Raw genomic sequence first — 27,497 nt, forward strand, 5'->3', positions numbered from 1 at the left:
AAAAAGCGATCGTCGCCGCGGACCCTGCCTATCATCCTATCATTGTCGTGTCCCTGAACCCTTCCGCCACAATGTGCACCCTATTCCAGCAGCTCTGACTCTGGCTCCCACGGCAGGCTCTCGCTCAGCTTACGCACGCCCCTCGACGCCTCGCATAGCGACTGCGCCACATTGAACTGCTCCCTCTCCTGTTGCTTCTCCCGGTCAGCTCCGAAGAAGACATCCGCCTTCTCCTTCTCCTGCGCATCCATCTTGGCTCTGTCGTCGGTCCCGTCGTCATCACCAGCGCCTTGCAAGACCTTGACCACGTCATCCTGCGCCGTCCTGTATCCAATATCCAACAGGCCGCGCAGATTCTCGATGTCTTTCGGCCAGTTATCACCGAGCCGACCGCCAGCATCTTTAAGCCTGTCGCCCCCCGCATCGATCGCTTTGACCGCTTCCTCGTAGGACGCTAGTAGTTGTTTCGAGAGTTGTAGGATTCGCGCACCGGACGACGCCACTGGGCAAGCGGCCACGGCAGGCCCTGATGCTGCTGCTGCTCGTGGCCCTTCATTGGCCTTCGGTTGTGCTGTATTGCCTTTTGCAGAAGTAGCAGTAATGCGCGGGCGGAGAGCGTCTGCGATTGGAGGACGGATTTGGCGGCGGAAAGAGGCATCCGCGTTGATTCTGCGGAGCATAAGTAACGAGAGGACTGTCATTTCCCTGGAAAGCAGTGGGCTTACGCATCTTGTTGTCGCTTCTGAATGGTCTTCAAAAGCTTGCGCTTGTCTGTGTCAAGGTCCTTCTTGAACTGCGTGAAGAACGGATCTTCGTCCGAAGAGGCGTCGAATGCTTTCGCTACACGTCGAAAACTTCTATGGGAAGGGTGTAAAGTGTCAGCGTGGCTTCACCTTGCGCCGCTCTGCTTAAGTGATCCACTCACTGGCTATCTGTGGCGGAAACATCCTCACTAGGCCCCACGGCGAACTCGCTGCTGTCCTTGCGAGGGCGGGGGCCTCTTTCAGCTTTGACCAGAACTGCGTTAGCGAGATGCTGGGAAAGGGTCAATCGCTAAGTGTGTTACCTCGAGGCCTCTTTTTGGTGCTTAGCTGCATGACGCAAGGAACAGACCGTCGAAAGACACGTAGGCGGCGGTGACGGTGCGAAATGAGCGATTGCGAAAGGGTTCTTGTGAAGGTGGGTGCACGTTGATCTGTTTAGAGTGATGACCGGGGGAAGGCGTGGACTACGGTGACTTCCTGATTCGGCTACAGACCGACAGCGGCAAACCCACGTCGCTCTTTCCAGATACAGCCCCCTCTTGCAGCAGATGGGTAGCGCGAAGAAAAGCAGTACTTTAGATTGGAAAAATGACACATGTGGGTAGCTGAAGCCATCGTCCGGATGTGTATGTAGAATTTTAATTCCGCATTCTCGTCCGGACGATAGCTTCAGCTACCATTGACATGAGCAAAAAACAAATCCACGCTAGCCATCGGCTGCAAGAGGGGAGGGAATGTAGATTCGGGACCCACACTTAATAGATGTTTCGGTTCTGTGTTCAATCACTCAATATGTGCGCGCTGCGGCTATCAAGAATGAAGCATTCGTTCCAGGCTACTCTTTGCAAAACTAAATTATATGAATTTATGAAGACGCAACATTACACTAATATCAGACAATCTCATTCTTGTCTCTCTGACCAGACCTCTACGACCGCCATCTTCACATAGTACCAACACACCAGCAAGAGGCTTAGGACGCCCGGATGTGGATTAGCCAGCTAAGCTACATGAGAGGTAGGAAAGATACCGACCTGCAGGTGCATTTCCTTCCGTACAAACCTTTTAATAGCCAGGGCCTCTTTAAGTGAAAGATTGAAAAGGAACATCAGAACCACAAAAGAAAAAAAAAGGCTCTCCCATCATTTGCCCATCAGCCAGTTTCAAAAAGAGTGAAAGTATTCACTTTTTTGTTTCCCTACTTTTTCCGATTGTAGATAGTCATCAGCAGTACGACCGGAGGGAAAGGAAAGAGCACCAACTCTCCGAGCGAATAGGTCAAAATGGAACTCTGAATGATGAAACAGCACTAGAGGAATAGGAAATGTTTAAATCACTTTTCCTGCCGAAGGAAATATCTCAAGAACCCATTCTTTGATGGAGAAGCCAGAAAACACCCGCCGTGGATTGAGCCATCCGTCATCCAATCGCCGTACTCGTTTCCTGTCCGCAGATTGACCCTGCCATGTTCCGACTTGCAGAAATGGGACAAGTTGTAATGTGTACTGATGAGGGAAATATGCAAAGTGAAATAGAAATCGGACCATAAGGAGCGCAAGAAAGAGAATAGAGCAGGAAGAAAGAAGTGAGCATGCAATGAACTCAAAAACCGATGACTACCTATAAGGCAATAGCCTGCAGCAATACCTTCGCCGATCGCAAGATTTGGTGTTGAAATTGAAAGAAAAAAAAAAGCCTTCAACATGCAATGAGTCGTGGTCATGTCTCAGTCGTGCCGTTCTTTGGCTCTCTCGTCTCACATCACTTTCCAAGGTTCTTCGGCCGTCAAGTCTGTATGCTCCAAAATCAATCTCTGTTCTGATGGATAGGACGGCTGTGTTCTATGACCTTCGATCCATTAGGAACCGGCACGTTGATTGAGTGAAAGGCTCTGCGCGAGCACACGGTTGATATCCTGCTCATCATTTTGAGAGTGTTCGCCTGCGCGAGAACCTCCAACTTCCTGACCAGGGAATGGGGAGTAATTGCCGGGGTAACCGCCTCCAGGTCCACCACCATATCCATACTGATACGGCATGTAACGGTTCATTGGGGGATTCTGCACCCAAGTTGGCGCGTAAGCCGGTGCGACAGGGTTGAATCCACCAAAGGCTGGAGATGGAGCGTAGTGGTAGACTGGGCGTCCTTGCGGTTCCTGGTAGTCTTGTTGAGCGTCGGTAGAATTTACTTCAAGGCCTCCGGGGGTACGAGGTGCTGGGTTGGCGTTAGCGATCAGTGGTAAGTTCTGGGGTGATGGTTGAGATATACCACTAAAAGCGCCCCGTCCGTAACTGGGTCCTATCGTCATCGTTGTCGGAAATCCGTTTCCATTGGCATTGGCATTGGAAGTGGCGCCTGGACCAAGGCTGGATGGCGGAGGAAGCTGTGTGAGAGCATTGGATGGAGTCGCAAACGAGGCAGGGTTAACCGCTGACATCCAGATGCGTGCTTTGTACACCTTGAAGAGATCGGTCACAAGGTGGTTGAAGTTGATGTAGCAGTCAGCATAGTAGAAGAAGGTGAGCTTCTTGTAGTCGAGCTGATACTCGGCATCAAGGATCTCCATGGTAAGACCATGCTCAATAGCTTTTTGTTGGCAGACCCGCTTGGCCTTGGCCTCTGCGCCTTCTTTGTCGCGGAGCACCTGGATCTCGTGTCCCTGGGCAAGACGCTTGAGCATCTTTGGCCGGATGTCGTCAACAATTGGCGCCTGGAGGGGAGGTCTTGGGCCCATGCCGCCTTCTCTACCGTACTGTTCGCCATTAGAGGCAGCAAGCATGCCATTGGGGTTCACCAGTCCACTGTTGCCATTCTGAACATGGCGCGAGAACATCATCAACCAACGGAAGTGCTGCTCCGATGCCTCTTTGAGGTTCTGCCTGGCGTCTTCCAGCGTGACGTCGCAGTGTGTGACCTGACCGAGATCCTGTCCACGGTCACCCTCGACAATAACCATGTCTCCGGCCTTGACCTCCAGACCCACGTTCTCAGGAATGTAGTAGACGTCGGACCTGGAGCATTTGAAGGTGACGATGTACAAATGCTTCGTCGGACGGGCGACATTCGGTGGCGCGTACGGGTTTACCATGCTGGGAGCCGTGGCAGAGATGCCGGGCACGGTTGTGTGAGCGCTGCGCATAGCCGGACCAACTCCCGAGAAGTATGACTGCGCGAAGGCACGGTCGTGAGCCTGGCCTAGCTCGATTGCTGATTCTTCATCGCCCGAGTTCGACCTGAAATGATCGTATTCCCGTTCCTGGTGATAGTTCTGAGACCGCATCTGGGATGATGGTGAATGCATGTTCCGCGCAATGTCAGGTTGACTGTTCTGGGATATGCGCGAGGCGCTCAGCTCGTCTTCAATGTTGCCGTCACTTGAGAAGAATGAGTTGTTCAGGCGCGTATGGGAGTGAGGAGTGACGACAGCGAATGAATGGCGTCTGCTCTGTGAGCCCTCGTCGATGGGGTCGAAGCCGGGTGAGTTCCACGCAAATCTTTGAGAACCGTCGTTCATGCGAGAAAAGTCGGTTCTCAGCGGTGACATTTCACTAAAACGCCTGTCGGCGAGCCCTCTGCCAAGCATGCCAACGGATTGATGACCACCTGATTCCGATTCGTTGTCATCTGCTTCGTCAATAGCATAGTCGGATTCTGAGAAGGTCTGTGAGCGTTGCGGCGACCACGTGCCGGCGTTGACACTTGTGCTTGAGGCACGATGACGCACACCGAGTGCTTGCTTAAGCAGGGCAGAAGAAGGAGGACCGGGTGCCGCCTTGCTCACTGGTATTACGCCTTGGTTGTTGCTCACTTCCTCTTCGTGAAGGTCGCCAAGGATTGCTGGGCGAGGCTGATGCAGTGCTTGGAAACTAGCACGTACGCGGTTCGGCGCATTTGGAACCGGACCATCCTCGCTTTGCCCCACTGAGTATGACTGAGACCTCATCGTCTTCCTGAAGTGAAGGGATTCTTCCGAAGGCAGCTCGTAGCCGGGCGAACGGAGCTCATCTCCGAAGCCGAGCGCCGAATGGAAGTAGTTTGATGGCGATTGGGGTAACTCTGTAAGGCGGGAGGGTGGTTCACGTCTTGCATCGGAGGTCCAAGGATTACTGTAGGACACCGTCCCAGCGGAGGATTTATGCGCCAAAGTGTTCCAAGACCCATGCTCTCCGGGGGTAGACGGCTGCGAATTATTGGATGTGATGGAAACGCCCCCTTGAGATGCTCTTCGGGCCGCCATTGGGCCTGATTGAACTTCTGATAGCCATGATCCACGCCGAAGGGGTGGGAGTCCTGGAGCACCTTTGATAGAAGCAGCACCGGCTGGCTTTTTCACAACAATGTCCTTCTCATCCTCGGAAGAAGCCACAGCCTCGGAATGCGGGCTTCCTCCCCGAGGCGCCTGTCCAAGTGGTTTTTCAAGGTAAAATGGCGACCCATTCTTGTGTGGCAGCGCAGCCTTGGAGCTGAGCGGACCGCGAGTTGATGGTATCGAAGTCATGGCTAGTTGACTGATATTCGCTTTAGCTTCTGATTCAACAGACTGGAGGACCGGCCGTGTTGCCAGCCTGGCGAGCTATCAGCAATGCAACAAACAAGGATGCTCTTCACTTACAAAAAGGACGGTCAACCCCCAGATATATTTGCTGATCAATCAACGATTGTGTGAATTCGTCTTTTCGGGCAACCAGATACTACGAAAATCAACGGTTCGCGTTGATTTTTCTATTTAAGAATTAGTAAATTGTATTTTGGGAAAGGGAATTCTTGGTGTAACAGAAGGACGCGAGAAAGCAAGTCATGGCGAGTGGAGAAGGCAGAGAAGCCCATTTTAAAGGAGCGATGCGCATGTCCAACAGAAGGCGAAACCTGATGGCGTCAAGCCATACCACTGGTGGTAAAGGCGCAGCAGTGAGGTAAGACGGATACTGGAGTACGTCGCAATCGCTGACGTGGTGCTCGAATTTGACAATCCAGCCATTTAGGCGAAGCCCCAAAGCATGATCGAGGTACGGGCGCACCACGACCATGGAGGGGAGGAGAGAATAATATGCACTTGCATGAACAAAACTGAAAAAAGTAGGCATACCTCTGATTCAAACAGACAAAAGAATGTCGTGATGGGCAGTAAAGCCGTAGAGCAGGTCGAGTGTTGCGAAAGGGCTGTATGTAACGGTGCGGTCGAAGTCTGATGCTGGGGCGCGCGGATATGTTGGGAATTGGATGTCGCGGGATCTCGTGACCGGTTCTCGTAGTTAAGTCGCGCGTTGCGCGTGCGATTACTATATGCATCCATGTCAATGTCCTGCCATTTTGGGCTGATAAATGAAGTCGTAGGAAGGAAAAAGAGTGGAATCCTTCGTGAGAAATATAGGGGGAAGAAAGCGCCGCAGCCAGTGCCGGAGTAAAGGAAAACTTCGCGCAAGGACCGAATGCCCACCACCCTCCAGCATGGTGCGAGCCAGGGAACCTGGAGCCGATAGCTGCTGTAGCTCGTGTTGCGATGGCCACTTCGCAAGTTCCAAAAAATCAAAGTCGCGTCGTCGAGGACAGTACGCCACGCTGAGAGCGCAGTATGTTCGTTCGCGTTACCTACGAGCGGCGCGGGCAGGCTGTAGACAGGCGCGCCTCAAGCCTTGCCTGGAAGGGAGACGGCAATCCAAGAACAGCATGCGTATCGACCAGGTGGTAGCTCGAATGGGAGGATGGCGACGGACGAGTGGCGAGGTTGGGACGAAAGGGTGGCAAGGTGTGCGCGCAGCGACATGATGGGAACGAAGGCGCTTACCTAGTGTACAGAAATACTGGAAACAATTACAGGCGAGGAGAGGGGGGACGCGACAGTGCCTCTATGTCTATATTTCAACAAAATCACTACTGTGCCATCAGCGCTAGAGCGAGCCGCTGAAGGGTGCAGCACCGCTTCGATCCGCGGGGGCGTCAGGGCGGCAACTTACCAGAAAGAGAGCTCTATCGCCACTCTGGTCGCGTAGTCCTCGGGTCTTTGCGAGGTTGAAAGCTGCAGTGCTTGGGCGGTCAGCTGGCGGGCGTCAGGCCGCGGGCAAACAGCGGGCGTACCTGTCTTTGCACGGGCAACCTCAATGCGCCAAACTTTTGTACCGGTCTATCCCAAATCTCTTCGAGGGGTGCGTGTGTCGCGATGTGGTGCGGTGGTTGGAGGAGTGTCGGGGCGGAGTCGTGGCATGAGAGACGCAGGCTGGCGGCATGCGACGGTATACCGGGGGAGAATGTGGGGAAGGCGCGCCACGCTTTGCCTCGTTCGAGCCGCAAGTGTCCGGGCGATCAGGCAGAGCAGTTCGTGGCGGTCGCGCGCGATCAGCGGAGGCACATTGTCTCGTTGCAATGGGGAGAGGTGGGCGCGCGCGCAGGGACGGCGAGGCGAGGCGTGAGGTGGAGGTGTCTCGGGAGGCGACGCGCTGCAGCTGGTGGACTGACAATCGAGTCCCTGGAGCTGGGGTGGGCCGAGTGCTCGCTTCGCGCCGTTGCTCCCCGGCGATCTGTCGTGGCGGCCGCGGGGACTCGGGGGCTCGGGGCCTGGGGCGCGGGCGCGGCGCAGGTCGCAGGCGTGGAGATTGGGCGGGGCCGCGCAACGGGGGTGGGCTGGGCGCGACAGCGACGTCTTGGAGCGACGCGAGAGACTTTGCAGAGCAGGAGATCGCCTCGGGCGCGGTGGCAGGCACCGCACAACGCCTCTACTCTTGTATGTAGCGCGCGCACTGGCCATGCGGGGAAGCAGGCTAGCCTGCTTGGGGCGCTCCAAAGACTGCTCTGCGCCGAGACAAACCTGCAGCTCAGCACTACTGGCAGCCGGTGATCGGCATGGCGGTTGCATCGCCAGAAGCCCGTCATCACCCCAGGGCTTGCGGTCCGCTCGGAGTGCTGCAGCCTTCCCCGGCCAGCGCAGCCGGGGTGCACGCTGCGCCTGGCCACGCGCCCCCTCCTGCGCACGCAACCGCCTTCCGCCCCGCGACTGAAAGGTCCTCTCCAGACCCGGGTCCGAGGCGCGCCGGGACGGCGCTCTCCAGCCTGCCGCAACGATGGGGCCGCAAGGGGCAGTCACGCGGCCACAAGTTCTGGTCTAGCCTTCGTGTGCCGCGCTGCTAACCAAACCGACCCATTCCAAACACGCGTCGGCAGCCCAAAAGAGGGGCTTCTCGAATGCAAGCTTTGTCCGCCGCCAGTAGTCAGGCTTGCTGGAGCTACCCCGCAGACCGCGCTGCCTCGACGGGTCTGAAGGAGCTGCGCACAAGGGTTCCGTATTATTACCAGCTGTCGTGAGATTAATTGCGCCCTGCCGGATTGGCCGGCGTGTCCCACATGCCTCGTCATGGCTAGCAGTCGCAGCCGGCGCGCCGCTCAAAGAAAAAATCCTTTCTGCCCGCTGCTTCGGGTGCGCATATTTCCTGACGATGCCGCGGCTCCCATAAGCATAAGTGGCGCCACCATGGCTGCAGTTCCAGCCTTTTGCAAATGCGACGCTTGCTGTGTCTGCTCCGGCCAGTGTCAATGCAACCGAAGAAAAAGCAACCAATTTTCCAGATCCGCTGCGCCTGAAGTCGATCTGACGCGCCGCTGGCGAGATTCTGCCGCCCCCCGGCAGCCTTTTGAGCTCTGAGGATCCAGGCTCTTGCTCACCACACAGGCGCCACTTCCTTTGTGCTGCTCGTACGAGTCGGCAGGAGACTCGGGACATGTTCCGCCTGCAGTCCCGGCCCTCAGAGTGGCGCCCGCGCGTCGACTTTATAATTGTCGCCTTCCAAGTCGAGGCGTGGTCGGGTATTGTTGAGCATGTGCTAACCCGGAAGTGTAGGTCTCCCGCGATCGCCGTTGTATAACGGGTCGGTCTGCCCCTATAGGCTGGGCTCGCTAGAATCAATCGGGATTCACACGCACCGGGACCGATCGTTTTCAGGGACCGCTCCCGTCGTCGTGTGTCATGGTCACTGGTGCTACTGGGAGCTTAGCGCTCTGCGGCTAGGCGAGCAGCGAGCTGGATATATGATCATCAACCTGCTGCAGAAATATTGCGCGCGGTTATAGCCTTTCACGTCCTGCGAGGTGTCCTCGAGGAGAGCCCTTATGTTGACAAATTGCGCCAAAGCTACAGCCGACGGCATATTGTGGAGAGCCAAGGCTGTGAAAGAGAGGTACCCCAATAATGCGAGGCGGAACTAGCCGCCCTGCAGGTGTTGGGAAGGCCGGAGCTGATCGATGGGGCCGTGAAGAGCGAAGTTAACAAGATGAAGTCCACGATAGTCGTCGCCTGCCGTTTGCACACTCGGAGGTGATTATCCGAGACATGCATAGCATCCGAAAACACACCGCTGCGTGTGCCAGACACCACCATTCTGTACTCTACAGCATGGTGTTTGGCTTGGCGGTGACTAACGTGAAGGCGGTTCGGTGGGTCTCGAAAAGCAGCTCCTGAAGGTACCGCAAGGCTTGTGGCCATCGAGGAATCAACGAGCCGATCCGCACATATGGCAGACATCTCGATATCTCCAAGGAAACCTCATCGGAACGGACTTTTGATTTCTGTTAGCCACCACGGACGTCATGCTTGCGCATTCGCAGCCTTCCACTTGTCCTCGTCATTCGGCGATCAGCCCATTTGGTGCGATCATAGATGAGAGTCCACCCAGCGCCGGTATTGGCTGCCGAATTCACGTCTGAGGAGAGAGGCGTTCGGAACCCTGGCAGTGCTTTGTCGGCTGGTCTTCCTTTCCAAGTAGTAGCTCTCCAAGATCTGCATCGACGTTAACCTCTCATTATTATTGACAACACAGGCTTGTTTGCAGCAACGTGTAGATCTTGCTGAGCTTATTGGTAAGAGAAGCTTGGGTGCGGTTTTTACTGGACCGTCGCCCACAACAGGACAACAAATACCGCAACTTGCCGGGCCTCGTTTCATCAAGCAAGACCATCCACCCAGGTGGCTGCCATCCCCCCTCAGCCTTCTCTGAGATGCCACACGTTGCCAGCACACTTCATCGGCGCAGATGGGCCTCCAACTTTGATGGTTGTATTGCAAGGTCGGGTGTGGACGATCAAACTCAATTACCCCGCGACAGTGTTGCCTAAGAAACAGGGACCAGCATTGATGCAGATCGCTGATCCGTCTGCTCAACCGCGCTCAACCGCCCAGCAGAGCGCGGCAAAACGCTTCTGGACAGGCGCATGGCTGCGAGAAGGGTGGAGGCCGTATCAGGTCTGTCGCAGCAGCGCAGACTCCCAATTATCTCGCAGCACAGTGTTGCCTGATGTCAGCAACTGTCCCTCACGTGCTATGTGCTGCTTTTTCACCGCCCCAGTGAAGGGCTGCAAGGGTCGTAGGGGAATCCGGGACGCGAAGCAAGGAAGACGAAAAACGGCGATGGGCGAGGGCCAATTGGAGGGTCGGCAGGCACGCAAGAGACGCGGGAAGTGTCAGGCCCGGTGGGGTGAGAGGCGGCTGCAGGTGACTTCACGAGCCACAGCACCAAGCATCACGGCTCCTCGGCTGGCGCAGGGCTACGGCGGGCGGCCTTAGGCTAGAGCGATAGCGCCTTGGAGATCGCCGCCCCTTCCGTCACAGGGTCTGCTGTGCTGCTGTGTCGCGGGCGCGGCCAGGACGCGTTCGACGGCGGCCTGGGAGGCCGACAGCTCCCGGCGGCGAGCAGCGGGCGGCAATGCGCGGAAGGTAGACGCACGCTGAATGGTCGCGGTGGTGAGCGGCATGGCGGTGACATCCTTGCTGTTAGCTCTTCTTAGGCGTTGCTCGAGCGACCTGCGAACACATCACTTGCAGCCAGCAACACTTAAGAAGCCAAAACGCTGTCAGAGCGTCTTGGTGTATTCAATCTGCGGCATCATCATCCACCCACCACGTTCACCGGCCTGTCGCACGCGTCGGACAAAGAGCTTGTAGGTCGGTCGGAAGAGCGGGAACACTGGCGCCATTCTCGACGTCATCGCCCAGACGTCATTGAAGCAGCACAAAAACAGTCTCCTGCATTATTCTCCCAGCCTCTCTCATAAACCCACTGATCTCCGACCGCACGAGCCGCAATAATCCTCAAACGCGCATCCGTCGCCCGTGCAGCCTCCCAACTTTCTCCAAAATGGCGTCCAAGGCGCTTCACACCGTTTTCAGAGGGCTTGAGGTGTGCAATCCCCGTCACCCGAGCGCGTGCGCGTTGCTAATCCTGCGATGCTGTAGTTCCTTTGGGCTCTGCTAGTCATGGCCCTCATCGGCAACATGATTGCAACCGCCTACGCCGGCAACCCAAGCATCGTGAACTATTCCATGTTTGTCGCCGTCTTCTCCATGCTCAGTTTATTCTACTTGATCCCTGCGACAATCAAGGACGGTCTCGGCGTTCCCATCGCCGTGATCGCCCTCGATCTGCTCAATGTGATTTTCTACTTCTGTGCCGCTGTCGCACTGGCCGCCTATCTCGGTGCTCACAGCTGCAGCAACTCGGTGCGTACCTGTCCCGCCAGTCCCGGTCCTTTTGATGCTAACACTCTGGTTAGAGCTATACGCACAGCAACTCCATCACCAACGGTTCTCGAGACACCGAGAAGCGCTGCCGTGAGGCGCAGGCTTCCACCGCCTTCCTCTGGTTTGGTTTCGCTTGCTTTTGTGCTACTGCCTTCTTCTCGTGGCAGCAGAGCCGCGGAAGCGTCAACATGCGCAGTAGCCGCGGTGCTCCGTCCATGAGCCAGGTCTAAATGACGTGGATGCGGGTGTGGCGCAGTCAACGCAGGGGGTACCGCCGCACCGACGTGAGACATAGTGATGCGCCAACGGAGTCAAACGTCGCGTGGCTGCTGTACTGTTGTCTTGCCTTGCGAACGGACCTCCTGTAGAAACACGTGTGGTTCGGCTGGTATCGATAAGTAGGACATCGGACCGAAAGGGGAAATGCATGTGGCCCATGGGCCACAGCTCTGTACATGATGACGAGATCACGGTGTTACGATATACAAGCAAGAGGTACATATAGCGGCGGATTGTTTGCATGCGGCTGGTTTAACGGGGTTCGAAAGACTATGGCCCTGAATACACAGAATTGCGTTTTCTCGAAACAATTGTTGTGCAGTTTGACTCGCAGCCTGTCCGTTTTTCGCGCCGATTCTCCGGCGCATCCGCTGAGCCTCGCCGTCTTTTCTGCGCCTTCACCAACCCTCCACCCCTCCTTTCGCACGATCTGCCTCACTCCCTATTTCAGCCAATCATATCCCGTGTGTCGTTTCTCCTTGTTCCGACTGCCGTCCACGCCTCCTTGCCGAACTACGGACTGCCGACCTTAGCGCAAGCAAGCCCCTCGAGGTTTCGCCTTTCGGAAGCAATTCCCCCTTTTTCAACGTGTTCTTCTCGGTCATTTCTGTTCGGCGTCTGCAAAGTCATCATCCCCTGTTACACCACCCGAGTGCAGTCCCCAGGAGCCAGCCGACATCTCTTCCCAGGCGCCATCCCCACGTGCCAAAGCCCGGTCTTACTTCTGTCAAGAGAATAAAATAAAAAATAATAATAAAACCAGAGAAAGCTCCTTGAGCTTCAGGAGCCTCGCGCACGGCTCTCGCTTCGATCAGATTCAGGCACATACAGCGCATCCTCATCCGAACTTCTTCACCTTCACCAAGTGGTCAACCCAACACGCGAATCACCAGGGCTGAAGCACTCACCGTCAAACCCCTCTCTCACCGCCATTCCGTCACTAGCAGTCAGCCACCACAAACAAAACCTCAAGACAACCCAAAAACCCTCACCCACCCTCGCACCACCACCACCACTACCACCATGCCCAGCCCACCCATCTCGCCCACCTCCCTATCGCCGTCCGGCAAAATGGCCAGCCTAGCAAGCATCCTCCACCACGGCAGCACGCCCATCACGACCCAGTCCACGTCCTCAAAATCCACGCCGGCGCCATCATCCGCCTTCCGGCAAGCCGCATCGCCGCCGCCGCCTCACCACCACCACCATTCCTTCGGCCAGCAGCAGCGGTCCCAGGCCACCTCCCCTCCCCCCGGCTTCGGCAACAGCAACGGTAACAACTTCATCACCCCGCTCTCGCCCACCACCATCGCCTCGGCCGGCCACCGCATCGCCCCCGTCCAGGAAGACCTGCCCTTCTACCACCAGCTCGAGCAGGTCCAGCGCGTGCGCGAGGGCAAGTACGGCGCCGCTGCCGCTGCCGCTGCCGGCGGTGGCACCGCGCCGTCGCCCCTGCCGCCCTCCGGCTTTTCGTCCTCGTCCGGCGCCGGGGCTACGCCCGCCTCGGCCGCGGCGGCTGCCGTTGCCGCGTACGCGTACTCGACCGACGCGTCGTCCGCCGGCGGCGGCAAGAACGGCTTCTTCCCGAGCGCGACGTTCGAGCGGCAGATGGCCGAGGTGGAGGAGGCGAAGGAGGTGCTGAGGAAGGCGGGCGTGTTGAATGTCGGTGCTACAGGCGCTCCTAGTGCCGCTGCGGCCGCAGCGTGGGGTTCAAGCGGTGGTGTTTCGCAGCAGCGGGGCAGCATTGCCGCCAGCGCTTTCCGTGGCTCGATCGCAAGCGGCGGGGGTCACAGGGGCTCCGAGGCGCACCTTAAGGTCCAGGTCCAGGGGGATGGAAATGCGATGGTCAGGGTAATGGGATCGGCAGAGGAAGCGGACAGGGATGAGGGCGTGAGGGCTATGTGAGGATTATTTCTGATTGTTTTTTCCTAGGGAGAGGCGTGGGATTACGAATGAGTTTGAACTGCTTTGGGGTTTGGGTGGCATCGAGTGGGAGTTATTTTTTGGAAGGCGGTGACGGGGAAGAGAGGTTGGCTAGGTACTAGGGAAAGAAACGGAAATACTCAAGGGAAAAGCATGGGTGCGCGGACCTTCTTTTGAGACGGGGTGTTCGGGATTGCTGGGGACGCTTGCAGCTTGAGAATCGAAGAGGATTCCTCTTGGGGGATAATCTTCTAAAAGTTTAGGGTGCATGGCGGGGTTCTCCGGAAAACTGGATTTGAAGGCGATGAGGTCGGGTCTCGGACGGAAAGGAACTATGGAGGAAGGATATGTAGGTGGGAACATATAGAGTATCGAGCTTCTTGTACATAATACGGTCGACAACAGCTCCCAACACCTATGGATACCCCTGCCGCTATCTCGTAATTAAACTTTGTTGTCTCCTTGGTGTCAGATTCTTAAAATTCTCCTGTCGATATGCATATCATACGGGCGTTCGAACCGTGGTGAAGTTCGCAGGCCAATAGGCCAATAGACATGCATGCTCCTTCCAGATTACGGAGATCTTCTCCTTGGCGATTCATTGGACTCCCTTTCCAGGTTCCGAACACTTACTATCCAGGGCTTTAGAAAAGCGAGTGACTATGGCTCTCAATGAGATATGGTTTTTCACAACATTTACGAGGAATTGTTTTACTTATGTGGACAGTTGAAGCTAACATCCGGACATGAATGTATTATTTTTAATTCGACATTTGCGTCTGGACAGCAGCCTCGACTACCCATAATATGAACGAAAAAACCAACCTTCACTAACTTTTGGCTGCATTACCCTGTTCTAGCTGTTGCTGCGTAATAGTGGAAAAATCGCCGCAGCCAATGCTAGGGACAGTAATTCTGAGGATTATACATTCCCTTCTCGCAGCCGATGGCTAGCGTGGATTTTTTTTTTTTGCTCATGTCATGGGTAGTTGAAGCTATCGTCCGGGCGTGTATGTAGAATTTTTAATTCCACATTATCGTCCGGACGATAGCTTCAGCTACCCACATATGTCATTTTTCCAAGGCAGAGCTGGGGCACCCCTGTAAGGAATGCCACTCACCATATTCTAGTTCTGTTCACTTGGGGTATGAAAGCATGAATTTGCGTGTGCATCACGCAAAAATAGATTATTGAGTAACAAATATTATAAACCATTGAATACTAATGTCTCATCAAGAGAGCCCACAACTGCCCCCTTGAAATTCTACTCCGCCAGCGGAGAATAATGGGGGACCTTAAACAAATTCAACGCCATTGATCATCCTGTTCCCTTCGCCGGCCCTTTTTGCAGACGCAAAATCCACCGTGTCAGACCCGCTACGCACCAACGCATGGTCTGATCTTCCCTCACTGCTTGATTTCCCAGGAATCTCCTCCATCGGAGCTACCAAGCCATCAGCCATAGAATCTTTCCCTTGCGCTTCGGGTACGCCGTTGACTTTGACGCTCGTCAGAGCGGAGGCGGACTCTTCCCTCTCTTTGTTCAGCTCAACTTCTGGCTTCTTCACTTCTTCACCCGTACGCCTGCGCGGCGGCGGCTGCCTTTTCTTCAAGGTTGACCTTCGTCTCGGGACAGGCCGCTCCAGCTCCTTCATCGGCGTCTTATCATCGCCTTTATCTTTCTTCTCCCTCTTCTCCCTCGACTTCTGTCCAGCCCCTCCACTTGGGGCGTTCGCCTCCTCGAACCTCTTATCCCAAACGCGCAAAACCCTCTCCTCAACCTCCCTCCTCGCCTCCTCATCACCCCCAAACCTCCTCATCTCCCTCCTCCCCTGCATCATCCTCACCCTCCTCACAAACGGCACCCACCCATCCTCCTTCCCCCTCCACCTCCTAACCTCCCTATGCAACCCCTTCGCACAGTACCCCACGGGCCCCACCACCGCACTCACATTCTTCAACACCACGCCCCCCACACCCAATCCCACGCCTTTCACCGCGCCCACCGCCCGCCCCTCGCGCCAGCCGCGGGCGGGCTGCCTCCACAGGCCCGTCCAGCCGTCGTATACGCCGTACACGAACTCCTGCCGCGACGCGCGCAGGCCGGAGCGCCAGCCTGTGATGCGCACCGGCCGCCGCACCGTGTCGTCGCCGTACAGGCGCGGCGCGTTGTGGAAGCCCTGGGCCAGCGCGAGCGCCAGGTCGACGGGGGCGCGGGCGAGCGCCGAGGCCGACTGGTGCAGGCCGTGGCCGGCGGTGCGCCAGAGCTCGGTGGGGAGGGGGTTGGAGGGGGTGGTGGATGCACGGGTTGGAGGGCTGGGGCGGTGGTGGTGGTGATGCTCGTCGCCGGGGGAAGCCTTGAGGGAGGAGGAGGAGGGATCGTTCTGCCGACTTTCTTGTTGGGATTGGGAGTCGATGGTGTTGCTGCTGCTATCTGTGGCCTCGACGGGTTCACCTGCGAAGTAGTCCTGATACGGCAAATCCCGGGCAGCTTCTTCCTGGATGATCCTTTCCCTCTTCTCCTTCGCCCGCTTCCATTTTCTCTTCTCGTGTTGGCCGTGCTTCTTCACGCTCCTCATGGCCCTCGCCGGCACCGAGCCGACGCCTTGTGCGGCTGCCACCACAGTCCCGGTCACAGCGCCGCCGACGCCTGAGATGGGTTCGCCGGGTCCGTCGAAGTCATTCCAGTCGTAAGTCCTTGACAGCCGCAAGTCGCTCCACTCCAGTTTGCCCCGCTCTGTCAGCACCTCGGCCGCCAGAGGGCTCAGCTTGAGAACTTCGCCGCCGTCGCCGCTGCCATTCTTCCTCTTTCCGTGCTTCTTTTCCTTCAGCTGCCACACCGCGACCCTGTCTTCCAAAACACTGCACCGCATCGAGTGCTCCATCTCGCCTCCTCCATCCCCCTGTCTTTCCCGAACGCGCAACGGCAAGCTCGCATGAAACGAGCTCACCGCATTCTCCGCGCCATCGCCCTCCGCCGCAATACTATCCGCCAAGCGCGCCGCATTCCGCCCCGCCTCCCCCTCCTCCTCATCCAGGCACTGCCTGATGCCCTCTGCCAGCTTCTCCGCCGTCAACTTCCTGTACGGCACGCACTCGTGCGCACCGGCCCGCGCCTTCGCGACCATGGCGCCCCAGAAGGGCTGGTCGCCGAAGAAGGGCACGATCATGGTGGGGCGGCCGCACTTGAGGCCGATGGCCGTCGTGCCCGCGCCGCCGTGGTGCACGACGCACGCGACGCGCGGGAAGAGCCAGTCGTGGGGCGTGTTGTCGAGGAGGAAGATGTTGTCCGGGAGAGAGGAGGAGGAGTTGCTCTGCTGCTTACTACTGCTGCCACCTATGCCACCCCAGCCTTTGCTGACGAGGGCGCGGACGCCGGCGAGGGAGACGGCGCGGAAGATCATCTGCGTGAAGGCGTCTGGGTCGTCGACTACGATGGAGCCGAAGCCGATGTAGACGGGTGGTGGCCCTGCGTCGAGGAATTTGACGAGCGCATCGGGTGGCGTGAAAGTGGATGCGAGGTCGAGGAAGGTGAAGCCTGCGACGTTGATTTCTGGACCCCAATCTGTAGGTTTGGGGATAAGTGTCGGAGACCACTGCTTCTGTTCAGTATCTAATGCCAACGGAATGGCCTGCAGGACTTACGAGATATGTATAGGGTACTTTCAGTCGATACAGCTGGCCAGGAGCCCATAATGTGCTCACAGGTTCCAGACCCAAAGTCTTAACCCTGAACTTATTCACGAGATCGCCGAGACCCTGCCAGGTCATCATTTCAACGAGTGGATAACTCATGAAGTTGGTATAACTCTCGTCAATATTGCTCTGTTTTACGTTTGCCAGAGGGTGCGGGAACTGCGTGGTTGGAGTATACGGAAATGTGAACATCATGTGCAAAGGGACTCCTAGTCGTTCTGCGATATGGACATGAGCGAAACTGGGAGGATTAGCAATGATGGCGTCCGCAATGAAGGGATGTTTTTCTCCCACTAGATTTTCGTTAGCGTTGTTCAATGGGAAGAGGCCTTAGCTCCTCTGAGGGCTTCTTGTTTGTGGAAGCGCTTTATGGCGAGAACTTACTCATCTTCAGATTCTCTTGATCATTTTCGTCATCTGTGGTGTTGATACAAGCTCTCCACATTCCATTGAACATTTCGTACATCGATTTCCGCCTCCTACCGATCTCACCCGCCTTCACCGTCTCGACTGAGGGAATCAATCCTGGATTCTTGACCATGAAGGCCATGAGCTCCGACGGATCACCACCGACAGAAAAGAATTCCAGCCCGGAATCCTTCTCCACAAACTCTTTGAAAGCCGGATGCGTGGCAATGCGAACACGGTGACCATGTTCGCTCTTCAAGATCTTGCCAATCTTCAGAAAAGGCTGGATATCCCCTCGAGAGCCAATGACGATGATGACGATGTTCAGTTTCGGGATCTGTTTCGGAGCGGTCTGGACGATTTCTCTCCCTTTTGTGAGCTTTTCCTTCTGCCTGGTCGTTTCCAGGGAATCCGCGATCACCTGTTGCTCATGCTTCCCATCGTGGCCTTGCCAATTGCTTTCGGATTCCTCATCCTCCTCCCCTTGCATAAGGCCTAGGTGAGACCTAATGCCAGAGCCGAGCGCCTTTGCCAACCATCCGCTATTAGCAGTCTCATTGACCGATATCTTCAGCCGGCCATCCAACTTCGATACTTTCCCCTTCGTCTTGAAGTATTTGTTTTCTATCGAGAAGCGCGAGTAGCGTCTGGCGGACGTGCCTAAGCTGTCTCCACTGCTGTCCTCACATTTCTGAGCCCCTCCTTTTCCGAAGCTCTTGTCGGTGCCGCGGCGTTGAAGTCTTTTCCGGACTGCTGGTTCGGGCGGGTGCTGTTTTTGAGTGAATTCATCGTCGTAGTCGGAAGAAGAGGTGGTTGAAGTGGTGTCACTCTCAGACGGCGAGTAGTCATCGAAGTCGTAGAAAAATGGACGATTGCCCGCCATCATGCGCGGCGATAAAGGCGAAGAGAACGGCATCCCTGACGTTGCAGCTCTTTTTATGGGCAAGGGAATATTAAGAAGCGGGCGTCGCTGGCCTTCGGAGGCTGAGCGCGCAATAGATTTGCGTTGGTGTGCAGATTCTGGCGCAGACTGCGAATGCAGATGCGCAGCACTTTTTGGAGTTGATAAGGAAATGTCTGGAGTGCTGCAGGATGAAGGAGTGGAACGTTCGGCGTTGGAACGTAAATGCGGAGGCGAAACAGGAGCGATGACGGGCGTAGCAGCATTCAAGGTCGAGATGTTATCAAGTTTCCTGTGATGCCAGGGTGCAATAAGCTCTGGCATCCCGGTAGTTTCAGGTGGGATAGCCGATGGGAAAATTGGACGACCTTGCTCATCGGCGATGACAGGGCTGCTCTGCTGGTGCTGGTCGGCCATAGTGCTGATTTGCAGCCCGGTTGCTTGCGCGCAGCAAAGCTTCAGGAAACTTCGTTGATAACATAGTGGCGGAAGTGGTGAGCTTGCCGCTCATACTTAGCAGGAACGAATCAACGCGATGATGTCTTCCAAGACCGCGACGCGGAGACGCGAAGCTGGGCGGCTGTGCAAAGTAAGTCGAGAACTATGGGTTGCCACAGCCAAATAGCAGGCCTCGGCGCGGTCTTGGAGAAGTAATCGCCTTGATTTGGTGGCTGGGCTCTTCTGGGAAGTTTGTGTTCAGTTGCCGTTGGCAGGCATATGCCCGCGCTAATGCGTGATGACGCATTCTATTGTGGCAGCCATGATTGCCCCTTCTCGTTTCATCTCGCCCAAGTCAGTCATCCGCCAGGTACAGCGGGATATTGCAGCCGAAGGCTAGCGTGAGAATAGTAGGGCCCTAGGCACAACTGGGCCTCAGCCTATTCTTAAACAACATATGTGGATAGCTGACGCTATCGTCGGGACGTGTATGTAGAATTTAGAATTCCACATTCTTGTCCGGACGATAGCTCTAACTACCCATGACATGAGCGAGAACCAAATCCACGCTAGCCCTCGGCTGCACAACCCCTCTGCACCACCAATACTTCCGCAGACGACGGGATCTTGGTGGTTGGAACGACCCCAGATAGTGTAATGCATACAAGCCTGTACACAATGGTCAAGTGTCATTAATTTGTAAGACCTTCTAGGCGGTGTTAATGTTTACCTTGTCCAGTTTATGGATGATGAGGGGAAACATGTCCATTTCTACTTTTATACTCTTCACATTATGGCCTGCTTTCAACTCCACTCGGCTGTTCATGATAACTCTACTGAAAGGAGCCCTTTTCCTATTGAATGCGACAGATAATGCTCAACCTCCCTCGGCCGAGGTGGTAATAATCGTGGTATCAAAATACTTTTTAGAGTGAAGTCGAATTCGAAAAGAGATCCATCAGCGCCCTACAAGGCAATCCCTATGAATCAGTCGACATAAGACATAGCGCAATGCGCTAAGCAAGGAAACCAATCACCCACGTCTTGATTCGCTGCCTACCGCAGCAGCTCCTCCTGCTCCGACTTTGAGAAGCCCAGAAGGTACAGCACATCGAGCAAGCTCTCAGAGTTCAGACGGGCGGGAGCTTCCATTTGAACCCGGGCCTTCGCATTGTAGGCAATTCCAAGGCCTGCGATGCCCATCATGGGGAGATCGTTCGCGCCGTCGCCGACGACAAGGACCTGCTCGAGCAAGATACCCTCCTTCTCGGCGATCTCGCGCACATGCTGCCTCTTCCTTTCCGCATGCACGATCTCACCGGTCAGCTCGCCGGTCAGCGTCTTGCCATCCTCGCTGACAACCAAATGGTTCGCAAACGCATAATCCAGTCCCAGCTGCTGTGCAAACCAGCCAGTCACAGGGGTAAACCCGCCACTCAGCACCGCCGTCTTGTACCCCAGTCTCTTCAGCGCCTTGACCAACTCTACCGCGCCGGGAGTCGGGGTGATGAGCTTGCGGATGTTCTCCCAGACCTCGACGGGCACGCCCTTGAGCAGGGCGCAGCGGCGGCGCAGCGACTGTTCGAAGTCAAGCTCGCCATTCATGGCGGCGGCGGTGATGGCCGAGACTTGCGCCTCGACGCCGATGTGGCGCGCCACCTCGTCGATGACCTCCTGTTGGATGAGAGTCGAGTCCATGTCAAACACGGCCAGCCGCTTGTGGGTGCGGAATACGCTCGCGCCTTGCCAGATGGCCTCGACGTTCCACTCGCGCTCGAAGCGCGAGATGGTCTCATCCTGGCGCAGCGACTTGAGTGTGTCCGCAATGCTGGCACTCGAGCCAGCGGGAATCTCCAGTGAGACTTCGACAACGCGAGGCCATCGGATCGAGTCAAGCACGCGGTGCGCGGCCGTCTTGTCCTGGAAGCCCGGTAGCACGACGTCGAGGGTGCGGAAGAAGTCGGTGAGGCAGCTCTGCGAGATGTAGGCGCCGAACAGGTTGTCGAGCGGGTTGGGGCCCGGCGTCGGAGGTTCGAGCGGGTACTGGTTCAGGTCGTTGGTGGGCACAACGCCACCAGCCAGCGACTCGAGAGACGCGCGGGTTAGGGTGTCGCTCGGGGTGTGGTGGGCTGCGTCCGGATGCGGCTGCGGTGAGCGCGGGGTCGTGGCTTTGTAGAAGAGCGTGCAGACGACGCGGGTGGGTGCGCCTGAGGTGGCGATGGGGGCGGGTGGTGCGGCGGCCATTGGGAGGGTGGTTGTATGCGTTCGAAGAGGGAAGAGACGGGGCGGATATGCAGGGTGCAGCAGGGAAAGGGAAAAACGTAAATAGGAAACAATTTCTGGGACACTTTTTTTTGAGCGTTGCGGGGTCTACTCTACTGGCTCCCGCGATCGGCGGCGCTAAGTACCTAGGCAGAGCTTGGGCCACTGGTTGAGGACAGGCTGCTCTCAGCTCTTCCTGCTCCTCCGTGTCACCTCCGTCCCCTTTCCGGTCCGCTTCCGATCCGTTTCATTGTCTCCTTGCCGTATACAGACACTATGGCTGCCCAATTGAACCCCACTCAAGTCAGGATGAAACAATCGCCCCCGATTGACATCACTAAGCCATGTAGCGATTCATGGGTCAAGGGCAGGCACATCCTGATCACCGGCGGCGTTGGCGGGTTCGGGGCCGGGTTTGCAGCGAGATGGGCCGCTGCCGGGGCGTCGATCGTGGTTGGCGACATCAATGTTGCAAAGGGTGAGGAGTTCGTCAACAGCCTTCGCGAAGAACTCGGTAATCCGAACATCCACTTTGTCCGCTGCAATGTCACCGGTAAGCGTCCTCACAGTGGGCTGCAAAGGAATCTGCTCTTCCAAAATCTGGCATGTTAGCTCTTTGCTTATGTGGGCAGTTGAAGCTTCCATCTGAATATTAATGTTGACTTTGAACATCTACATTTACATCCGGATATCTGCTTTAACTGTCCATGTAAGGAGAGTGCATAGCTCTTCGCCGGACACGAAAGAGTAGATTCCGCTACATCCTAAAGGATCCTACCGTTCATTCTACAAATACTCACTCCCTTTCAGAGTGGGACTCTCAAGTTGCCTTCTTCAAAGAGTCCCTGAAACTCTCCCCACACGGCGGTATCGATGCCGTCGTTGCCAACGCAGGCATAGCAAAACCAGATGACCTCGCAAATCCCTATGATCTCGGCCTCGACGAGCCGCGACGCCCGGATCTCAGTGTCACGGACGTGAACCTGTACGGAGTGCTCTACACCGTGCATCTAGCCATGTTCTACCTTCCGAAGAACCCGGGTTCCGTGCCCTCATCGCCTGACCGCGATCCCAGCGGCACCACGCGGGATCGCCACATCCTGCTCGTCGGCTCGATGGCCTCTCTAGCTCCCATCGCCGTCCAGCCGCAGTACGGCGCCGCGAAGCATGGCGTGCTCGGCCTCTTCCGCTCCCTGCGGTCGACCACCTTCGTCCACGGCGTGCGCATCAACATGATCTGCCCTTACTTCGTCGAGACGTCCATAGTCACCCGTCCAGCGCGTGTGCTGCTCGCCGGCACCGGCTTGGGCCAGGTCGGCGACGTCGTCGAGGCCGCTACAAGGCTCACCGCAGACGCGAGCATTTGCGGGCGTGCCCTCTGCATCGGACCGCCTGCCAAGTCCATGAGGGATGCTAACGGTATCTTGATCCCTGCCGTTCGCGAAGATGCAGAGGGTGCCGATGGCCCGGAGACCGGTATCTGGGAATGCTATGCTGAGGACTTCCAGCTGGTTGAGACGTGGACGAGGAGGTGGGTCATAATATTCAGTTACATCGAGGCTGCTAGGGGCTGGGCAGGTTGGGGGAGAGACGTCGTCAGGGCTGTGTTCGGAGTGTAAGTTTTGCCCACGATATAGGACTTTGTGACGAATGGATGTCTCGAAATGTACTGGTACCGATTAGAAATATGCCATCAATAAAGGTGTCTTGCCGCAAAGGATTTTACTCTCGCCCCTCTCTCGTGAAAGATGTTGTACTCTTCTGCTACGTCGGTATTTTGGAAATTTATATTCGTCCTTCAATGTTTGTTTCAGTTGCCTCTGGAGGAAGTTTTTAAGCGACCCTGTAGAAACAACGAAAGACAAAATCTTCTGAGCTAACTTGTAGACTTACAAGGAGTTTAATCTAGATGCGGCTCAAGATGCAACAGAATTTCCTACTACCTACTTCCTAAAGTTTAATAGCTGTGGCGCTCCCTACCCCTTCTCCCATTTCCTCGTTGAAAGACTGTGTGAACGGGTGCAGAAGCTTTCTACTACTTTGACGGACTACTATTCTCACGAGACAATCTTTCGCCGGAATTTTTAGTTATTGGACCTGGGAAAGTCTGCAGCGGTGTAGAAGTGGATTACGGGCACCCATGGGAATGTAGTGGTAGTAATGATAGTAGAGATGAAGGGAAGGAAATGTCTTATTCTGACATAACTGGTAGCATAGATACCACGTAGTCATTATCCAAGTGTGCAAGGGATTAATAACTAAATATATCCTAATATAGCCTCCGCGGGGACTACGGGGACGAAGCGTAGTGTCAGAATTAAGATAGAGGCGTTCACACACCTTATGTGTGATATGTACGTAGTTATTAATTTTTTTATTGCTGATTCAGCGTTTAATAGTGTTAACCAACACATTTATTTCTACTTGTAGCTTGCTCTGGGATTTACGGAACATAATTGTCATAATTATTTCGCAAGATTGCACTCCACTTACGTAGGTCGTTGAAGTTGGAAATTCCGGCCGTTCACAACACAGCCTCATTTGTGCCGTGCAGCGCACGAGTCGCAGCCGTGCCAATCGGAAGGAGTATGGTATTATAACTTATGCATCCTGTCTTACTAACATCTTTGAAATATTTTCAGGGAATCAGTACATCTTGACAACTTCGTGGACCAAATTGAGCGACAGAGGCTCGCTGCTCTAATGAGCGACACAACAAATGCAGCCCGATTGTCCTTACAGCATCTGAATAGATTGAGCTAGAGATGTGTAATTAGTACATTATCTCGACGGTTGAAGTAAAGCCTCATGTCATGGCAATGAGGGAGGATGGCGGTGACCGGCAGCATACCAAACAGTGCATACAAAAGCAGCACATTGCCTCGATCTCAGCTCTCCTTTCCTCAGCCTCTTCAGTTGAGCCCGACAAGTGCTCTCTGAGATCATCCGTTGCGGCTCATCTCGAAAGGAACCCTGCATTCTACAACGCCCATTCACCTTCTCTTACTCCGCGCACGCAGCAACGGTGCGGTCCAAGAATCTTCTGACTGCGTTCAGACATGGCCCCGACCGGAAGCTCTCGGATCCTGTCACCCGGCGATACGATCAACGTGGTTGGTGTTGCGATTTCGCTCGTTGCGGCCATCATTACTAGCACGCTGGCGTACGTGACCTGGCGCGCGCACGTACGAGCGCAACGCAGAGGTAATCTCCCTCAAAATCCTGTCCCGACAGTAGCTGATACCGAGAGAGAAACAGCGCAAGATTTGGAACTGCAAAGAGCGAGAGAGTGGTATTTCGCTTTCGGTCGTCGTCCTTGAGTCTCTGGCACCGCAAGCCTGGCATCTTCATAACTGGACTTTAGCTCGCGAACTTTCTCTAAATTTTGGTGTTCGTGATGCGAGGCCTTGGTGTTTCTTTTCGCGAGGCGTTTTTCGTCATCGTTAACTCCACCAACGTTGTTGTTCCATCTCTTCGCATCGCTCACAACCCATGCAGTCCATGCGACAACACAACACGCGAGCCTCGCATTTGCTGGAAGCACCAGCCCTCGGTCGCAAATAGATTTTGCTTTTATTTAATCAGTGAAATATGAATTTGGCATCTGGAGTTCGTCCAAAACCTCTGAATAGTGTGCGTAGAACTTTGTCAACGCGTGTGGTGGTGGGTGGTGGGTGGTGGATGTCGAATGGTAGCTGTACGTGTTATGTCATGCCACCTAAAAAGTCAAGAATCAAAGGCCGCCACACAACAGAGTCCGTGCACATTTAAAGTCGTTGCCGCTGACTAATATCCAAGACTGCCGTGCTACTGCTTCTTGAAAGTCTAGAGTCTGGTTTCCTGTAGTAACAGAGGCTCTGTATCCGTAGCCGCAGTTAAAGTATCATCTAGACGCCGTTACTGAAGCTTTGTTCCGAATACTGCCTTCTCATGATACCGGCCCGCTGGCTCAAATTCGAAGCATAGGCCATGAGATTTTTTGCACTAATGCAATCTAAGAACGTGATTGGGCAGCTTTCGTTTGATGTCAGACTTAAGTCGATACTTACGCATTGCGCATCAAATCGAGCCCCAGCTATCGAAAGAAGCTTGTACCATTTCCAATGCTCCACGAATTAGTATCCAGCTCTTTATACACTTAACGACCGAAACAACCTCCGCACGACACTCGCGTCATACACCATTACACGCGTAAACACGCCTACGAGTTTTTGAGGAAATGGCGATACCTCGACATACAAACATCATGCGCCAAGTAGCTACAGAACGTCGATCAGTCCATGCACGCACTATCTACCAAAGCTTGCCTTCCACGTATGCCATTCCACATCGAGGACTTATATTTCGACGTCACGACAAGTGGAAGCAGTTAGATCACTCACACAATCATTCCAGCCAGTCCGAACCAGCGGACAACGAGGTGACCTTGATGTACAAATAACCTATCGTACGTCTGGAAGATCAAAAACCAAGGGCAGAGGGCTAGAACATGGAGTTGAATCCGACATGTACGTGTTTCTTTTCTCACGCTCATTCCTCGTTTCCTTGTGCAACCCAACCAGGCAACGCCCTGTACGCCAAGATCGTGGCGTCATGAACGCATCCGGAAGCCAGGTTGAAAACCGGGTGAGCGCCTAATCAGCGGAAACGGTGGCGAACAGGGTCAGTCATCGACAGAGGTGGTATGTACCGGGTTTCTGTTGCCGTGGCGGATGTGGCAGTATTTTCCGTCTGGATCAAGACTGTGACTGACGGAACTGGCTACTTTGTGATACGATGTTCAGTCCCCTGCTCAAAATGCAGGGATCTGGTTATCTTGTCTGATCGTGGAGAACCAAGCGCGAGATGGCCAAATCGACGGCAAAAGCAACTACAGTGCTTTAACGCTCCTGCGAAAGGGGGAACATCTACTTCGGGCGCCAATAATGAACATGTTGTTAGCGCGTCAAAGTGGCGTTACTTATCAGATTTTTGGTAACCAAGAAGTTGGTGCGCCTTTTCGCCATGTGTGACATGATTACGGCCAGAGGTACAGTCGGGAGTACCACGTATGCCATCGAGAGGCAAGCCGGGAGAAAAATCCTTCTTGCGTCATATGGATCGCCATCCAATCCTGATTGAGGACATTGCAAACGTCGAGGACGAAATCGCATCCCGAGTGAATAGCAGTCTTGCTACATGGTGAACCACAGCGCTGGAAAGTCTTCCTGCGAGGCGGAATAGCCCGGGTCGGGATCTAAAATAGCGGCCTTTGACGAACGATACTGGCGGCTCTCCACGTGGCGATCATCAGTCCCTGCTGCTGGAACAAGTCGTGGCTGATGCTCGTTCATTAAGAGAAATATTCCATCAACCATCACTTCGAGAGACACCTGCCCGAGCGTAGGTTTCCAGCTAGTGGCTGCATCCAATGATTTCTTGAAAATTAGTTCCTGGTATGACAGTCTCCTCAACACTGCTGATGGCCTCGTACGATGCGCTGATCTTTTACTTTTCCCTAGTTGCCTCCCCCGACACCGCTATCCTTGCAGAAGACGGATTCGGGCCGTGTGCAAGAGGGATGGCCCGATACTCCGCGAAAATCCTGGAACAAGCCGCCTGCCAATCACTAGTGACGCCCTTCAGCCTGGTGCATGAGGTTCACGCACAGATCAGCGTTCAATTGTTTGAGACCCCGCACGGCGGTACCTTCTCTCGTGAGGCATGACCGCCGAGCTTACTGGCGCGGGTAACGGAGTACGGGATGCTCCTCCCGAATGCAAGCGTGAGAGGCGCTTGCCGGGCATTTGGCGCAGGGTGCGATAGGCCAGGCACAAAAAAGTGGACTCGTTTGAGCACACTGCGTTAGAGGTTGATCATGGCTCTTCCGCATGTCTGTAGCTTCTGGACCAATGGCGAGGTCCGAGCTGGCCTCTCAGAGCGTTGGATCCGTAATTCACTGCAGGATGCATGGTTTCAACCAGGGCTGAGTGGCCGTGGGAGCTTCTCCGAGGTGGAGTGCAGCTCACGTGTGCCTATGAGGCGTAGACAAGACGGACCATGGGACTGGATCAAACATGCACGCGCGGATGGTCGGTTGGGCGCCGCACGGGAGTAGCCTGGGGTCGTGCAGCATGCAAAAGGAACTTTACTTGATCCGCTGCCTACGCCGTCGACTACACCTCAGGGCTCGCCCCCTGATCAAGGCCTTGCTAAACAGCATGACAGCCCCGGCACAAGCCGCTGTAGACCAGGAGCGCGTGCTTACACGGCCGCGAGGCGAGCGGAAGGCAAGGGCCCGGAACGAGGTGCGCCTGCGGACTCACAGCGGAAGAGGGATCCTCG

The 27,497-nt window shown here is 55.3% G+C and overlaps 7 protein-coding genes across 7 annotated transcripts; 3 read left to right on the plus strand and 4 right to left on the minus strand.

Annotated features, from left to right (window-relative positions):
• Positions 1–80: 80 nt before the first annotated feature.
• LTHEOB_9025 (uncharacterized protein) lies at positions 81–1,097 on the minus strand (the record flags this gene model as incomplete). Its single annotated transcript, XM_035518568.1, has 4 exons — positions 81–669; positions 726–857; positions 926–1,007; positions 1,067–1,097. 4 exons carry the CDS (start codon positions 1,095–1,097, stop codon positions 81–83), a joined length of 834 nt encoding a protein of 277 aa, XP_035369924.1.
• Positions 1,098–2,622: 1,525 nt separating this feature from the next.
• Positions 2,623–5,262, minus strand: LTHEOB_9026 (PSP1 domain-containing protein; the record flags this gene model as incomplete). The annotated part of the gene is made up of 3 exons (XM_035518569.1): positions 2,623–2,978; positions 3,033–4,820; positions 5,064–5,262. 3 exons carry the CDS (start codon positions 5,260–5,262, stop codon positions 2,623–2,625), a joined length of 2,343 nt encoding a protein of 780 aa, XP_035369925.1.
• A 5,620-nt stretch (positions 5,263–10,882) lies between these two features.
• LTHEOB_9027 (Non-classical export protein) lies at positions 10,883–11,495 on the plus strand (the record flags this gene model as incomplete). Its single annotated transcript, XM_035518570.1, has 3 exons — positions 10,883–10,924; positions 10,981–11,244; positions 11,298–11,495. The coding sequence occupies 3 exons, from the start codon at positions 10,883–10,885 to the stop codon at positions 11,493–11,495; spliced, it is 504 nt and encodes a 167-aa protein (XP_035369926.1).
• Positions 11,496–12,567: 1,072 nt separating this feature from the next.
• On the plus strand, positions 12,568–13,449 carry LTHEOB_9028 (uncharacterized protein; the record flags this gene model as incomplete). Its single annotated transcript, XM_035518571.1, has 1 exon — positions 12,568–13,449. The coding sequence occupies one exon, from the start codon at positions 12,568–12,570 to the stop codon at positions 13,447–13,449; it is 882 nt and encodes a 293-aa protein (XP_035369927.1).
• A 1,314-nt stretch (positions 13,450–14,763) lies between these two features.
• On the minus strand, positions 14,764–18,458 carry LTHEOB_9029 (UDP-glucuronosyl/UDP-glucosyltransferase; the record flags this gene model as incomplete). The annotated part of the gene is made up of 3 exons (XM_035518572.1): positions 14,764–17,064; positions 17,114–17,457; positions 17,549–18,458. The coding sequence occupies 3 exons, from the start codon at positions 18,456–18,458 to the stop codon at positions 14,764–14,766; spliced, it is 3,555 nt and encodes a 1,184-aa protein (XP_035369928.1).
• A 1,509-nt stretch (positions 18,459–19,967) lies between these two features.
• LTHEOB_9030 (Phosphoserine phosphatase) lies at positions 19,968–21,155 on the minus strand (the record flags this gene model as incomplete). The annotated part of the gene is made up of 1 exon (XM_035518574.1): positions 19,968–21,155. One exon carries the CDS (start codon positions 21,153–21,155, stop codon positions 19,968–19,970), a length of 1,188 nt encoding a protein of 395 aa, XP_035369929.1.
• A 294-nt stretch (positions 21,156–21,449) lies between these two features.
• On the plus strand, positions 21,450–22,792 carry LTHEOB_9031 (Bacilysin biosynthesis oxidoreductase bacc; the record flags this gene model as incomplete). The annotated part of the gene is made up of 2 exons (XM_035518575.1): positions 21,450–21,726; positions 21,984–22,792. The coding sequence occupies 2 exons, from the start codon at positions 21,450–21,452 to the stop codon at positions 22,790–22,792; spliced, it is 1,086 nt and encodes a 361-aa protein (XP_035369930.1).
• Between the last annotated feature and the right edge of the window lie 4,705 nt (positions 22,793–27,497).

Source organism: Lasiodiplodia theobromae, assembly GCF_012971845.1.
Source record: "Lasiodiplodia theobromae strain AM2As chromosome Unknown scaffold_29, whole genome shotgun sequence".
NCBI lineage: Eukaryota > Fungi > Ascomycota > Dothideomycetes > Botryosphaeriales > Botryosphaeriaceae > Lasiodiplodia > Lasiodiplodia theobromae.